This window comes from Rattus rattus, chromosome 12, assembly GCF_011064425.1.
Source record: "Rattus rattus isolate New Zealand chromosome 12, Rrattus_CSIRO_v1, whole genome shotgun sequence".
NCBI classification, from domain to species: Eukaryota; Metazoa; Chordata; class Mammalia; order Rodentia; family Muridae; genus Rattus; species Rattus rattus.
Window position 1 is genome coordinate 65,781,307 of NC_046165.1, and position 17,143 is coordinate 65,798,449.

At 40.8% G+C, this 17,143-nt stretch overlaps 2 gene segments (V, D, J or C); both read left to right on the forward strand.

Moving 5' to 3' along the window:
- The first annotated feature begins 887 nt into the window (after positions 1-887).
- Positions 888-1,536, forward strand: LOC116913198. The segment is given in 2 exon segments: positions 888-939; positions 1,100-1,536. Coding segments are annotated over 2 exon segments (489 nt in total).
- Positions 1,537-10,655: 9,119 nt separating this feature from the next.
- On the forward strand, positions 10,656-11,160 carry LOC116913199. The segment is given in 2 exon segments: positions 10,656-10,707; positions 10,826-11,160. Coding segments are annotated over 2 exon segments (381 nt in total).
- The last annotated feature ends 5,983 nt before the right edge of the window (positions 11,161-17,143 follow it).

Below are 17,143 nucleotides of genomic sequence, written 5' to 3' on the forward strand. Positions count from 1 at the left end.
TCCTAGAGTAATCTCATCTATGTACTATGTAATGTGCTCTCTATATAATGATCTCCAGGGAATATGGAAGACTTCCAAATAGTGGCCAGATAAAGTTAATTTTAGGATTTTTTAGGATTTTCCTAAAACAACTAAGGCATATGTTTTCTTAGGAAAAGACATAAAATGAAGCATAATGCAGAAAGTTCCCACTAATGGAACATGCAGAGACCAAAATGCAAAGTTAGAGACAGAGGGACAGCAACTGGAGCCATTCCCTCAGCTCTGCTGAAACTGTGTAAAGCAGGGGTGCTGCTTCCATGACCCTCACTATTTCTAGTGGATATGGCTGTGCAAGATTTGATTAGTAAATACAGTTCTAGACAGGAGAAATGTTTTACACACACATACACACACACACACACACACACACACACACGAACATACAGCATATATACATTTATATATGAAAACATCACTTATGTACCCTGACATATGAAACATAATGTATATGATGTGTTATATGCAAAGAAGAAACAGCCTCACTTGTGTGTACAAAGACCATTCCTGATCTCTCAACACTAAAACTCACTTAAGATGACTTATTATTGTTTGATGTGTCTGAGTTCCTCATATGTTCGGAGAGAACTTAGCCCGAGGCCTCAGAGGTTAGGAATGCAACCACAAGGTGTCAGTAGATCTTAACTGCTGGGGAGTATGTAGACAATGCACTTCCTTGTATGTTGATTATGAAGGCTTTGTGACAGAAGCAAAGCCTTTTTCTCAGTGGCTGAGCGGATGACTCCAGAGGTAGAATTGTAACTGAGAAAGAACAACATCCTGGTAATTATAGCTGACCTGCTACCCATAACAATCTGTACTGGATTTTAATTTAGTTGGGAAGAGCAATGAAAACATATGTTCCTGCATTATTCATTTTTCTATGGCTGCAGCTGGACGGTGAGTTAATATTTGAAGGCCACAGAACAATCAGGGGACATTTCTGAGACATCTAAGGGGAACTCTGTTTTATTCAGGTTTATTCTAGTTACTGTAGAAAAAGAGAATCCTGGAAATGGATGACGTCACACCTTTCTCCTCTCTTTCCATCTCTACATAGGGATGAGCCAAGGCGAGCAAGTGAAGCAGCTTCCTTCCATCCTGAGAGTCCAGGAGGGATCCAGTGCCATCATCAACTGCACTTATGTAGACAGTGCCTCCCTCTACTTCCCTTGGTATAAGCAAGAGCCCGGAAAGCATCCTAAGTTCCTCATTGACGTTCGTTCAAATATGGAAAGAAAGCAGACCCAACGACTCATCTTATTACTGAATGAGAAAGCCAAACACTTCTCCCTGCACATCACAGACACCCAGCCTGGAGACTCAGCCATGTACTTCTGTGCTGCAAGTGCACACTGCTCCACAGGCACCTGCAGCCCAGGCCCAAACCTGCCTGGAGCCCCATCTACATCCTGTGTCACAGGCCTCCCAGGGCAGCGTTTGCCTGTTGTTAGTTTGCAGTTCCTAACTAATATAGATATTAATAATACAAAATAAGAAAGTTACTTCAAGTCACTCAAAACAATTTAGGACATTTTCCTGCAGTTTTTAAATTTTATTTTAAAATTTAAAATATAATTTCATTAATTGCCCTTCTTCTTTCATCCTTCCATCCCCTTATACATTTCCTTACTTTCCTCACAAACCCATAGTCTCTCCTTTTTAACTATTAATATTACATATATGTATACATACAATCAATTGTATATCATTAACATTGGTCATATTATATAATTTTAGATCCGAACACTTACTATTGGACAGCTAATTAGGGAGATTATCCTCCGAGATGAATAGTTTCCACTCTCCCTTAATTGTTTGTAGTTATTTGTCTAGAAAATAGACCACTATGAGATTTGAGCAACAAGATAAGACATGGCTATCAAAAGGATTCAAACATGAAAAAAATAAATCAAGTTATCAGATGATGCTTATTATACATAAGAGATCTCCAAGACTCTACCAGAAAACTTCTAGAAATTTTCTATGAGTTTAGCAACATGGTAGGGTACAAAATCTACTTACAAACATCAGTAGCTTTCTGCATCCCAACAGCAAACATGCCGAGATTAAGATCATGTGCACATTCCCACTCACTGTAGTTTCAATAAAATGTCTATGAATAAACCTAACTAAGGAAGTCAAATTCTTCTTCAAGAAAAATTATAAATCTCTGAAGAATCAGAGGAAGATACTAGAAAGTGGAAAATCCTCTTAATGCTCTTTGATTAGTAGGGTTAATATTGTAAAAATTACCATTGCACTAAAGGTAATTAAAAGATTTAGTGCAACCCCAATCAAAACCCCACAGCAGTCTTCACAGAAATAGAAAATAAAACACCTAATGATTTATACAGCAGCCCACAGAACACTGAATAGACAAAACCAAAACTGGTAATGTCCCATGTCATATCACAGTGAAAATACTGAGTATATCTAGAGAAGAAATTGTTATTGAAAACTGAAGGAGAAAAAACACAGGTCCAAAATAAAGGAAAGCCTATTATAATGAGAGTTTATTTCAAAATGAAAATTGGAAAGCCAGAAGACCCTGGAGCAATGCATTCCAAATCCTAAAAGACTGTAACAGCCATTCTAAAATAGTAATATGCAGCAAACCTATCTGTCATGATTGATTGAGGGAGCAAGGAAGATTGTATATCTAATAAAGCAAACCTAAAGAAAGTATGAGAAGCGTTATTTGGGGCTGAAGAGAGAAATGGGGATACGAGAGAGGCTTTGGACAGAAATATAAAGCCATAAATATGAAAACATACAATACCTCTGAGAATACAGACAACCCCCAACATCAACAACATGACGACCATATCTAACACACACATTTCAGTAATAACTTTACATATCAAAAGGCTCAGTGATTCACTCAAAATCCACTGTGTGACTAAATGGATGAAGAGACAAGGTCCATCTATCTGCTGCCAGCAAGAGAGACATCTTAGTTTTAAAGTTAGGCACCACCTTAGAGTAAAAGGATGGGCAAAAGTATTACAGTCACATGGGCATGGAAGCAAGCAGCCATTTCCACCTTAAAACATCTGACAAAATAAAAACTTCTTTAGCAATACACAGACTCATGGAGATTAAACAATTCATTACTAAATGATGAAGGAATCAAAGATGAAATCAAGAGACAAATGAAAGTATTCCTGGAATTAAATGAAAATGAAAGCATACTACAACAAAACCCTTTGGCACGCATTGAAAACAACTGTGAGTTTTATGGCTCTAAGTACCTACCTTAAAAGAATTAAAGCACAAATAAATGGCTGAGTGATGCAACTCAAAAATTTGGCAAGGACAAGCAAAAGCAAACATACAAAAAAAAATCAATGAATCTAACGGATGTTTTTGTTTGTTTGTTTGTTTGTTTATTTTAAGAAGAGTAACAAGATTGGCAGATCTTTGGCCCAACTAAATAACAGAAAGAGGTGACTCAAATTATCAGACTCAGAAGTGAACGGGAAAACAATATAACAGACGCCAAAGAAATTCAGAACAATTTAAGGGAAATGTGTACTCTGTAGAGCTGGAAAACATAAAAGAAATGCACGAATTTCTAGATTCAGCCAAGTCATCAAAATTAACCAAGAAGAAACCAACAACATAAACAGACCCATAGCAAATGAGAAATTTGAGTAGAAATAAAAAGGCTCCAACCTAAAAAAAAAATCCTGGACCAGATATATTGATAGCAGAATTCCACCAGATATTCAAAGAAAATCTACAGACAGTCTTGATTAAATAATTAAAGAAAATAGAAAGAGAGGCATTCCCAAAGTCCTCTGAAGCCACTGTCATTATACCCCAACCAGGCAAATACAGCAACAAAAAATAAAACTACCAGACAATATCCGTGGTGAACATAGACTCTAAAATACACAATAAAATACTTGTGAGGAGAATACAGACATACATCAAAAAGATTATATACCACAACCACAACGGCTTTATCCCTGAAATGCAGAATTGGTTCAAAATGCACAAGACAATTAATGTAATAAAGCACATAAATGGACTTAAAAACAAAAGTCACATCATCATCACAGAAGATTCCAAAAAGACCTTTAACAAAATCAAAAATGCCTTTTTGATAAAGTCCTAGAGAATATAGGGCTAGGAGAAACATACCCCAACATAAAAGCTACACAGGAGAAGCCCAGAGCTTCATCCTAAATCTCAACCTAGGGAGTGCTGACCCTTTGGAATCAAACGACCTTTCCACAGGAGTCACCTAAAATCATCAGAAAATACAGATATTTACATTATGATATATGATAGTAGCAAAATTATACTTATGAGTAGCAATGAAATAATTTTATGATTTAATGATTGGTGGGTTGTCACAATATGAGAATCTGTATTAATGAGTTGCCACAGTAGGAAGGTTGAGAACCACTGTGCTAAATAAAGAAAAGCTTGAACCAATCCTGCCAAAGTCAGAAATAAAACAGGGATGTTCACTAGCCCTATTCCTTGTCAGCAGTGTGCTTGAAGTACTGGTTGACACAATAAGGCAAGAGAAGGAAATTAAGGATGCAAATAGAAAAGGAAGAAGTCAAACTATCCCTATTTGCAAATGATAGGATACTATAGAGATCTCCAAATTTTGTCAGAAAACTTCTGAAAGTTATTTAAAAATTCAACAGCTATTAAATACAATGACTTCATGAAATTCATAGGCAAATGAATGGAACTGGAAAATATCATTCTGAGTGAAGTAACCCAGTCACAACAGACCACACATGGTATGCACTAACTGATAAGTGGATATTAGCCCAAAAGCTAAGAACATCCATGATACAACTCAAAGATCATATGGAGCTTAAGAAGAAAGAAGACCAAAGTGTGGATGCTTCAATCCTACTTAGAAGGGGGAAAAATAATCATAAGAGGTAGAAGGAGGAAGGGGCCTGGGGGGGGAGAGGAGGGGGAGGAGCAGGATCAGCTATGGGAAGAGACAAGAGAAGAGTACAAAGGGTCAGGAAACCGAACAGAAATATGTAGCAATTGGGGATGGGGAGCTGGAATTAGAAAGTCCCAGACTCCAGGGAAGCGAGAGGTTCCCAGGACTCAACAGGGATGACTTTAGCCAAAATACCCAACAAAGGGGAGATAGAACCTGTAGAGACCACCTCCAGTAGATGGGCACAGCCCCCAGTTGAGGGATGGGACCACCCACCCATCTCAAAAATTTTAAGCCACAATTGTTCCTCTCTAAAGGAAATACAGGGACAAATAAAATGGAGCAGGGACTGAAGGAAAGGCCATCCAAAGACTGCCCCAACTAGGGATCCATCCCACCTGCAGACACCAAATCCATACCTTATGGCTGATGCCAAGAAGTGCTTGCTGAAAGGAGTCTGCAATAGTCATCCCCTGAGAAGCTCTGCCAGCACCTGACCAATACAAATGCAAATACTCACAGCCAACCATCTGACTGAGTGAGCTCTGGAACCCCAATTAGGGAGTTAAGGGAAGGACTGAAGGAGCTGAAGGGGTTTGGAAGAAGAACAAAATCAATTAACCAGACAACCCCTCCCCCACCAGAGCTCCCACAGACCAAAAGAGTACCACCAACCAAAGAGTACACATGGAGGGGACACAAGGCTCCAACTACATATGTAGAAGGGATTGCCTTATTTGGCATCAATGTCAGGGGAGGCCCTTAGTCCTGTGGAGGCTTGATACCTCAGTGTAAGGGGATGCTAGAGCAGTGAGGAGGGAGTGGGTGAGCAGGTGGAGTAGCACTCTCACAGTCTGCCTGCAGGGTTTTGTCCTGCTTGAGCTACTGTCCTGACTTCCTTTGATGAAGAACAGTGACGAGTAAATGTAAGCCAAACAAACCCTTTCCTCTTCAAAAACATAATTCAACAATATGGCAGCATTCAAAATCAATTTGTGGACATCAGATTTCTATACCCCACTGAGAAACATACAGAGAAGGAGTTCATGGACACATTTTCATTCTCAGTAACTTCAAAGAAAATAATGTATCTATGAATAAACTTAACTGTGGAAGTGAAGGAACTCCACAAAGGAAACTTTAAACCTCTGAAGAGGAAATAGAAAAAATCATTAGAAAGTAGAAAGACCACACACTCATGGATTGGTAAAATTAACATTGTAATAGCGACTATTCTACCAAAAGCTATTTGGGGATTAAGGGAATCCCAATCAATATTCCCATCTTATTCTGCACAGAAAAGTAAAAGTTTACGCTCAGATTCATATAAAAATCACAAAACAATTGGATATATAAAGCAATCATGAGCAAAAAGAACAATGTGGTAAAAAATTATAATTTCAAATCAAGATATGTTACAGAGCCATAGTAATAAACACAATATGGTACTGTCATAAAAACAGATTAGAGTAGACTAATGGAACAAAATTGAAGGCCTACATGGGAATATGTATGTAACTTTAACCACTTAACATTTGATAAAGATGCCACGAAACATTTGCTGGAGGGAAAAAAGCATATTCAACAAATGATGCTGGTAAAACTGTACGTTCATATACAGAAGGATGAAAATAGACCTATTATCTATCACCTGGCACAAAAAATAGTTACAAAAGTAAAACCAAAGTTCTGAATGTAAAACACAAAACATTGAAACTGCTCAATGAAAACATAGGCAGTGCCCAACATGATGTAGGGGAAAGGACCTTCTGCTAAGACTCCGTGGGTCCAAGAACTGAAGCCAACAATTGAAAGTGGGAGTTTATGAAACAAAACAAAACAAAAAAGACACATTCAAAACTGGACCTGGGAAGGGAATAGGGAACTCTCAAAACAAACAAACAAGACTAAAATATCCAAAAAAAATGTGAATCGTTCCTAGAAATTAGAGAAACGAAATCAGAACAACTTTGAGATTTCTACAAATATCCATGAAATAATTGAAAACAAACATTGGAGGGAGTACAGAAAAAAATGCAAACCTTGTTCACTATGGATACGATTGCAAATTGATGTGGCTATCATTAAAAGTAGTGTGGATACTTATCAAATGCTAAAAATTAATACCTCATCTGACCCAGCCATACTACACCTCAGCATATGCCCATAGGACTGGACACACTACTTCACAGACACTTGCTCTGTCGTGCTCACTGTAACCTGATTCACCATAGGTAGAGAGAGAAAACAATGTAAACATGGTATGGCTGATGAACAGATGGTGACCATGTGCTGCAGAAATACTATGGGGGACTTTTCCTTTGTGAAGGAAAATGAAGTCAGGAACTCTGCAGGTAAACAGATGGATCTAGAAAAGACCATAGTGGGTGAGGTAATCCAGACCCAGAAAGGCAAACATCACATCCTCTTTTATTTTATGCTCCAGGTCCAAACCTTCAGTGCTGAGTCCATGGAGTAACACAGAAACCAGGGAAGTAAATAGGACCATTTCCAAGTTACGAGGTTACAGAACAACAGCAGGGGACAAATTATGTGATCGAAGAAATGGGAAAAACAGGGGCTCTTTAGGGAGGGGGAGGGATGTGAACACAGAAGAAAGTGAAGGAGGGTAGAGGGGACTATCAGGATACAAGTAATCTGATTACATGAGGTAGCCACATCAGGGTCTATATCCTCTGCTGCTGGGAGTCTCAGCTAAGGTCCCCCCCAGAGACTCCCAGGAGCCTCTCCATTTCACTGCTCATCTCTGACTCATCCCAGAGATAGCCCCTCCCCTTACACTGATTTCCCTTCTTCTCCCAGCCCTCTCATTCCGCCTCCCTAACATATCCCCAACCCAGTTCCATCTATCCATCCATCCCCCCATCTCTATTGTATTTCCCTTCTATGTGAGATTCTGGCATCCACCTTGGACTCTCCTTGTAATTAGCTGCTTTGGGTGTGTGGGTTATAGCTTGGGTATCCTGTAATTCATGGCTAATATCCACAGAAGTGAGTACATACCATGAGTGTTTTCTGGGTCTGGGTTATCCATTTGCCTGCAAATTGTACAATGTCTTTGTTTTTAATAGCTGAGTAATAATCCACGGTGAAAATGTAACATGTTTTCTTTATCCATTCTTTGGGTGAGGGAAGTCTAAATGGTTTCCAATTCCTGGCTATTATAAATAAAACTGTTATGAACATAGTTGAGCAACTGTCCTTGGCTACGGTGGAGCATCTTCTGGGTAGATGACCAGGGATGGTGTAGCAGGGTCTTGAGGTAAAGCTATCCTCAATTTTCTGAGAAACTTCCAAATTTATTTCCAAAGTGGTTTACTAGTTTGCACTCCCACCAGCAATGGAGGAGTTTCCTCTTTCTCAGGATTCTCCCACAGGCCAGCATGTGCTATCACTTGAGGTTTTGCTCTTAGCCATTCTGACAGGTGTAAGACAGAATCTCAGAGTCATTCTGATTTGCGTTTCCCTGATGACTAAGGATGTGGGAATTTCCCCAAGTGTTTAACCCCTATCAAGGAAACGTCTTTTTGCAATAAAGACCATTAAAGAATACCACTGCCAATCAAAATGAAGAGCTGTGGAGGCCAGTTCCAGTGGATACAGTGGATTCTGTAGCTCTACAGAATACCCAGGAACATTGCAGAAGAGGAGGCAGAATGATTGTAAAATCCAGAGGACGAGGAGTTTGCTGAATCATCATGTAGCCTCTAATGTCAAAAAAAAAAAAAATATATATATATATATATATCCCAAAAACACGATGTCTATAATAGGTAACTGAGGAAAGCTGGGGATGAGAGGAGCTGGGTTTTACCCAGGGAGCAGCTCACTACTTGGTTGTCCAGTGCCACCCTAAAAACCTAAAAACATTCATACACATTTAGGAATGTGTGTTCCGTGTGTGTGTGTGTGTGTGTGTGTGTGTGTGTGTGTGTGTGTTTATATATGTATGTATGTATATATCCTCATATGCATGCAGCAACAACTAGTAAAAAAAGAGATCATGGTGAAAGACCCCCAGAGTGGGGAGACCCTCACTCAAGTCTTGGGATGACGCAACCTCCCAAGAACTCACACAAGACCGTCCTTGTTGTAATCACATGAGGTTTATCGATAGCAACCAGTGCACTGGGGTCGAGACTCGTATCCCACGCAGGGGCAGTGGAGTTCGACCCCGAGAGGCTGGGAGAAGAGGTATTTAAAGGGAGAAACCACAACCCGAGGGGGCAGGGATGGCGTCACAGAATAACAGTGAAAAATCACAAGGAAGAACTCTCTGTCTCCCAAGATTGTTTCGTAGGAGAAGCTGTCTCTTACTTCTCAGATTGTTTAACTTCATGGTCCGCTAGTTCCTAGGAGAAGTTGTTTCCTGCTTCTCAAGATTGTTCTCTAAGATTTATGGTCAGCTAGTTTCTGGGAGAAAGCTGTTGAGCTGGCCAATGTAATTATCCATTCTATAGCCCTAGGAGAGGCTTCTTGGAACATACAATTCTGGGGCCTAACCTGTTTTCTTTTTCTGCTCTAAACTTTGTGTCTAGGGGGGCAACTTTAAAACTTTTATCTTTCAATAGATTTGAAGGACAGTTTGGAAGGGGTGCAAGGGAGAGTTTTGAAGAATGAAAGGGAAGATATTGTGATTAAATAATAATCTCAAAAATAGTAATTAAGAAAACAAAATAAAATCTGAACCAGAAAGATCAGGATGGTAGCTCAAACTGCATCTTTTGTTTCCTCTTCCCCCAGGGGGCTGTGTACCCTTATCCTAGAGAGGAAGTCCATCAAAGCTCCATTTCTCCCACAGCTGATAACGCCATGGGAGAGAAGCATGGCTTGCTTCTCAAGTGTTTTTCTCTATTGAAACAGAGAGGTCGTCATTATCTTAAGCTACTGGCATACCTCAGGAGGTAGGTTTTTCCTATAGAAGAAAAAATGTAAGAGGTGCATAAAAAAGTGGCCGTAGATTTTGTTATTTGGTTCTGTTTTAGGACATAAAATGACCCATAAAAGAAATAAAACAATGACCACACATGGCGTCTAAACAATTTTTGTGCAAATAGTTATGAACATGATAACAGAAAACTAGAAGAATGTCTATTGTTATTACATTTCATCTCAGAATTATCTTAGTAGAAGCAAGGAAAGAGATTTATATTTTAAATATAAGGAACTTAATGTAAACACTGAGAGAAGCCCAGTGCAGGTGAAGGCAGAAAGTCAAGTCTGTTCTGCAGACGTAGCTCACATAAACCGGCTTGTTCATGTTAGGAGGAAATGCTTCAAGGGAGAAGGGGAACTTTTTCCAAAAATTCAGGCCACTCCATGGAATTCAATAACTTGTGCTTCTTCCATTTTCCTGAAATTTAGAAATATTGAGTAATTTTTATGGAGTGTGGTTTCTCTCCTGGATAACTTAAATTAAAAATTCCGTAAAATTGCCATTCTCTTAGAAGAGAGAAAACATGACCTTTGAAGTACAGGAGATCTCTCAACTCTCAAAGAGTTCTTTGTGTCTTTTAGCAAATATTGCTCCATTTAACTTGCTTTACTCTCTGGCCACCAGAGGGCGGAGCATCCCAACACTACAGCATTTCCTGTATGAATTTAAGTTTAGACTAATCGCTTCTCTCTGTGTTTTCAACATCTAAGGACCATGAACATTGTCGAGGTGGCTCTAAAGATGGACTCTTCTCAGGGCCTCGTGGCTGTGATGCTCCTCATCCTCAGTAAGTAACGTGACTTGAAACGGTCACCTTTTTATATCTGAAAAATCTCGAGCCCTAACTTCATCCAAGAGCTTTGTCATTAAAGACATTCATAGCTGTTTTTCTTTTCCTTCCCTAGCAAGGGCCCACGGAGACTCAGTAACTCAGACGCAAGGTCCAGTGGTCCTCTCAGAAGAGGACATTCTTACTATACACTGCAACTATTCAGCCGCAGGGTACCCGGCTCTGTTCTGGTATGTGCAGTATCCCGGAGAAGGTCTACAGCTCCTCTTTAGAGCCTCAAAGGCCAACGAGAAGGGAAGCAACAGAGGTTTCGAAGCTACATATGAGAAAGAAACCACGTCCTTCCACTTGCAGAAAGCCTCAGTGCAAGCGTCGGACTCGGCCGTGTACTACTGTGCTCTGAGTGACACAGTGGCAGAAACCACAGAGGGAGCTGAGCACAAACTCTGAGAAGCAGAGGCCTTAACCGCTGAGCCTCTGGGATTGATTTGGTTCCTCTTTGTGCTGTGTGCCTCTCGGTTTCTCTCGTCGGCACAAAAATTACACGAATAGCCTCAAGAGAAAGAACAAGAAGTAGATTCTTTCATCCTCGTCTTGACTGGGACTAAACCAAAATCCGATGCAAAAATACCTCCTGCAGAGGGAAAGGAGCCTCACCGTAAAGCTCTGGGAATAAGGAAGTGGTCTGTCTGCTCTTCACAGTAGATGAAGTCTGTCCTCCACATTTTCTTCCACAGCTCTGGAAGAACTAGCTGTATTTTGTATTTGCAGGAAACAGGGTGTGCCAGGAAAGGGGGCTTCTGCGTATCGTCTTCGGAAAGAATGGCGGCAGAAGTCCCGGGAGGAAGTGAAGGCTTCCCCTCAACAAGGCCTTAGACTCTTCTGAAGGACTGAGCGCCTCAGGGGCAGCTGAGCCAAGCCATTCATTTTCTTTCTTTAAAGTAAATATAATCACAGCACTCCTGCTTCCTCTCGGTCCCCAACCCCTCCCATGAGCGTACCCTTGCTCCCTCAAAATTGTGGTCTCAGTTATATGTTATCATTGCACACACACACACACACACACACACACACACACACACACACACACAGCTGTTTTAATAAAAACTGGAAGAGGAGAATTAGTCACTCCCAGGGATGAGACTCTTATTGATTAACTGATTGAGCAGTCAGTCATTCCTCAAGCCATACAGAAAGCAAAATGGACTCAGTAGGTTTTATTTGTGTATATTTGTGCGCATACACACACACACTCACACACACACTCACACACACATACACACACACACTCACTCACACACTACATGCTTGTAACAATAATAATAAGAGAAAGTGCTATCAATTTGAGAGTTGAGGACAGGAGGGTTTGAGAGATGGTGACTCTGAGAAGCTTAAAAGATGGAAAGGGGGTGAAGTGGGTAATTTTATTTCAATAACGAATATATTTTTTAAAAAGCTGAACTGAAGCTAGAGGTGGAAAACTCAATAAACTGAATAAAAATTCAGTGGATGTATTCATAGGTAAGATTTAAAATGTTTAATTATTTTAATATTTTAATACAAAAGTCAATTATCAGCAAAAGCTCAAAATCTTATCAAGCCACTAAAGAAAATGGAGACACTTTTTTTTCTTCCAAGAAAAAAAAAATTAGTGGAAAGCCGCACCAACATAGTGGATCACACAGAAGAGAGAATATCAAGGCTGAAAGACAAAGGAGACGTCATTCAATCAAGGAAAACGATGAATGTAAAAATCCTTTGAACAGCTATTCACCAACTTTGGGACACTGAAATGATCAAATCTGTGTATTATGAGCACAGAAGTAAAAGAACTCAAGTTTAAGGGTCTAGAACCTATCTTAAGGGAGTCGTAGAGGAAAGTGTTACAAAGCCAAGGATAGAAATGCCTATCTGGGTCTAAGAGGTACAAAGAACACCAAATGGATAACACTGGAAACGAACCTTCCCATGTATTACAGGGAACAAAACAAAATATAGAAAACAAAACTGGTTCTTGAAATCTGCAAGAGAGAAGCCACAAATCACAAACAAAAGGAAAGATATGATAATAGCAGCTGACTCCTGGGGAAAAGTTAAAAGACAGAAGAGATTAGAGCAATGAATCACGTCCTAAAACTCGATGAATGCCAACCCATACTCTCTGGGATACATGGAAAGAGTCCTGAGGGAGAAAGTTATAGCACAAAATGTTTTCTCTTATCTGTACATGTTAGCTTTGAATTTAGATCTGTGTGTTCCATTTGGAATATCCACAAAGGACCTAAAATTACAAAGGGGCCGTGGTGGGCTGGCAGGGGGGAAGGAGTGGTTTCAAGGAAAGGTTGAGAGAAGCATCAATATAAGATGTTTAAAAGGGAGCTATAAAACAGAATGGATTAATGATTAAACGGAGAAAGAGGGAGATTGGATAGAGAAGTGGTTGCTGGGAGGGAAATTACCACCAAAGACTGAAAAAGTTCCATGGAAACCTACCACTGTCGAAGCTTCCCAAAGGATCCATGGACCCGAAGAAAGTGACATCTGATATTTTTCATTGATTTTTGAGTTTATACTAAAACTAATTTAAATAAAATGGTTAATTAATTCTTTGAGAGTTTCATACAACTTTATTCATAGCTTAATTATATTCATCCTTCCCCAACTCCTCCCAAATCCACTTCACTTCCCAACCTGCCCAACTCCTCTCTCTCTGTCTCTCTCTCTGTCTCTCTCTGTATCTCTGTCTCTCTCTCTCTCTGTGTCTCTGTCTCTCTCTGTCTCTCTCACTCTGTGTGTGTGTCTCTGTATCTCTCTCTGTGTGTCTCTGTCTCTGTCCCTCTCTCTGTCTCTCTCTCTCCCCATCTCTGTGTGTGTCTCTCTCTGTCTCTGTGTCTGTCTCTGTCTCTGTGTCTGTCTCTGTCTCTGTCTCTGTGTCTCTGTCTCTGTGTCTCTGTCTCTGTCTCTGTCTCTCTCTCTCTGTCTCTGTCTCTCTCTCTCTCTCTCTCTCTCTCTCTCTCTCTCTCTGGTTTCTGTTGGGAACTACTGTTAATTGTAGAGTGTGCCCTGCTGTGTGGCCCATATACCAGGAACCACACCTTTATAAAGAAACGAACTCCCCTCCTCCCAGCAGCTCTCAAATGCTAGTTTCAGGTAAGAATGGGGATTTTTGCTCCCTCCCATCTTCCATACAAGAATTTTGTCAGCACTCAGCTTGGCACAGGTCATATGCATGCTGTCACATCTGCTGTGAGTTCACATGCACCTGGTTTGTTTTGTTTCCGTGAAGTCGCCCATTACCTCTGGCTCTTACAGCTCTTCCATTCCTTTTCCTGTGAGGAATCTTGAGTCCTTATGGGAGCGGTAGGGTATAGATGTCCTACTTAGGACTGAGCACTCCAAAGCCTTTTCTTCTCTGCACATTGACCAGTGGGGGAGGGGTCTCTATGTTAATTGCCCCCTACTGTAAGAAGAAGCTTACATAAACTATTATTTAATTGTAAGAGCTTTAGAAACATTATGGAAAACTGACTAGGGAGACACTTTTTAACTGGGAAAATAAGTTGCCATTTGGTGAAAAGTGTATGCATAAGCACACACATACATAAACATGAGCGAATGTCTTCTCACCTGACTAAATCACAACCTATTTTAATATTTCACATAAGAAGAATCTGGGCTTAAGTATTTATTTGACACTAAGGTGAACCCACAGGATGGCAGTATCTTCACAAAGACCCAGAGGTTCTGTCTCATATGGTCGTGTGTGTGTGTGTGTGTGTGTGTGTGTGTGTGTGTGTGTGTGTGTTAGAGGATGACTTAGAGAGAGGAGGAAGGCTTTTGATGTAGCAGTGAAAACTAGAATTTACTTTCTGATTGGATGAACAGTTTGGGGTTTCCTTTTTATGCATCTCCAAGCAGAAGAACTTGAACTGCCCAAATGCCACCCCGTGTGCTGTGCTTGAAGTGCGAATCTTTACTGGAAACAGTAATGCCTCCCTCATGTGTTTCACTAGTGCTCCTCTGGCTTCACCTGAGTGGTGAGTTTGGCCGTTTCTATGGGAAGATAAAAATACAGTTCATCATATTGCCTATTTTAGGCTAGAGGGTAAAAATGCTATTGTTCTCATGCTGCAACTAAAGCAGGTGGGAGGTCTATGGAAAAATTATTCTAGAGTATTAACGTCCATATGGATCCAGTTCAGTTTGTCTGACCTTTGTTTTTCCACACAGGGGTGAGCAGCCAGCAGAAGGTGCAGCAGAGCCCAGAATCACTCAGTGTCTCAGAGGGAGCCATAGCCTCTCTCAACTGCACTTTCAGCGACAGTGCTTCCCAGTCCTTCTGGTGGTACCAACAACATCCCGGGAAAGGCCCCAAAATGCTGATATCCGTATTCTCCAATGGCAACAAGAAAGAAGGCAGATTCACAGCTCACCTCAATAGAGCCAGCCTGCGTGTTTCCCTGCACATCACAGACTCTCAGCCCAGTGACTCAGCAGTTTACCTCTGTGCAGAGAGCACACAGTGATCCCCTGGCACATGCAGCCTGCATCTAAATTTACTGGGCTTCCACATGGTCTGAGCTAGAGTTCAGAATGTAAAGGGGAGAGATTCTGCTTATTCTCTTTGTCCTCCATATGCAATGGGAATTGGAGGCACACAAGGGCTTGACTTACAGGGATACTATTTTATTATTCTGACGATGCATAGCACAATATTGGTATGGTTGAAATATTTTTCAGTTTAGTTGAAAAAATATATACACTATATTCTTATTCTGATCATGATTTGAACTCCTCCTATTCCTTCTGTATTCTCTCCCCCTCCCCATACAACAAATATTATACCTACGTTCTCTATATATCTTTAGAAGACAATCAGTCACATAAAAAAATTAAAAGAAAGAAAAAGCAGAAGATACACACATATGAGCCATTTTGGACTAGGAGGTGACTTCCTATCCTAATTCCCTACCTGGCTGCAGTCCCTCCCAGCAAACCCAGCAGTAGAAAGAGCACATTCTGACTTCTCCTTTCTGTAATTCATTCCCTGGGTCACAGCTCTGACTGCATCCCTGGAGGCTGCTGTCATCTGGGACAGCCAGGTGAAACTCCCATGATCCAGTCACCTCCCTGCTGGTCCCCTGTTGTAAGCCCAGCAGCCTTGAGGTCTGCTCCATCCCCTATGTGCTTCAACTTCTTGTTCACATCTCTACCTACATTCCTGGAGGTCTGCAGCTATCAGGACCACCATCTCTGCCTGTATCCCTGGAGGTGATGTGGCTACCCAGGCCAACCAGAGGCCTGAAGCCATCAGGGACTTCCAACTCTGCCTGCATCACTGGAAGCTTAGTGCCACCCAGGACACCTGCTCTATCTGGAACCTCAAAGGCATCAGGAGCTTTAAGTTCTACCTGCAGCCCCAGAGACCTGTTGCTATAACAGGCTACAAAGCCTGCCAACACCAGAGACAACCAAATAGCTAAAGGCCAGCATAAGGACACAATCAATAAAAGCCTGGGAAATATGGCACATCCAGAACACAGCTATCCTACTACAGAGGCCCTGGATACCTAACACACCTGAAACACAAGAAAATGGCCTTAAACCTAATTGTATGGAGATTATAGAATCCTTGAAAGAGGAAACAAATAAATTCCTTAAAGAAATACAAGGGACTAAAATCAAGCAGGTGAAGGAAATGAATTAAACTGTTCAAGTCCTTTGGAAATAGAAGCCATAGGGAGGCTATTCACAAAGTGAGGGAGTCCTGGAGATGGAAACCCAGGGAAGAACAGGAAACCCAGATGCAAGCATCACCAACGTAATACTCGGAATGGACGAGAGACTCTCAGGCATAGAAGATACAGTAGAAGAAACTGACACATCGGTCAAAGAAAATGCTAAATCTAAAAAGCTTCTAACACAAATCTAGGACACTATGAAAAGGTCAAACCTAAGACTAATAGGATTAAAAGACAGAGAAGATTCCTAGCAAAGGCCCAGAAAATATCTTCAACAACCTAACCTAAAGAGATTCCCATAAACATACAGGAAGCTTACAAAACACCAAATTAGTGTGCCTACAAACAGGCTGTTTGGCAGCCCACCCCCTACTGGAGCTGCCTTTGAGATCCTACACGCTCAGTGTAGTCAGAGGTGCCACAGGCCATTTACTAGCTTGTCACAAGGCATAATAAGAGATGTCACTTATGATTCTTAAAGAAAAAAGATACAATCCATTTTATTAATGATTTTTGTTTGATCATCAAGGAACTTTAACGTTTTTATTTTGTTTTTGTGTTGGGGGGTGACCACAACAGTGGTGGTTGGAGCACAGCTTTCCAGGGTCATTTCGTTCCTTCCCTAGTGAAAACTCAGGGTGATCTGGGCATCAGATTTGCACAGGGAGGACTCTCCAGTCCTTCTCTAAGCA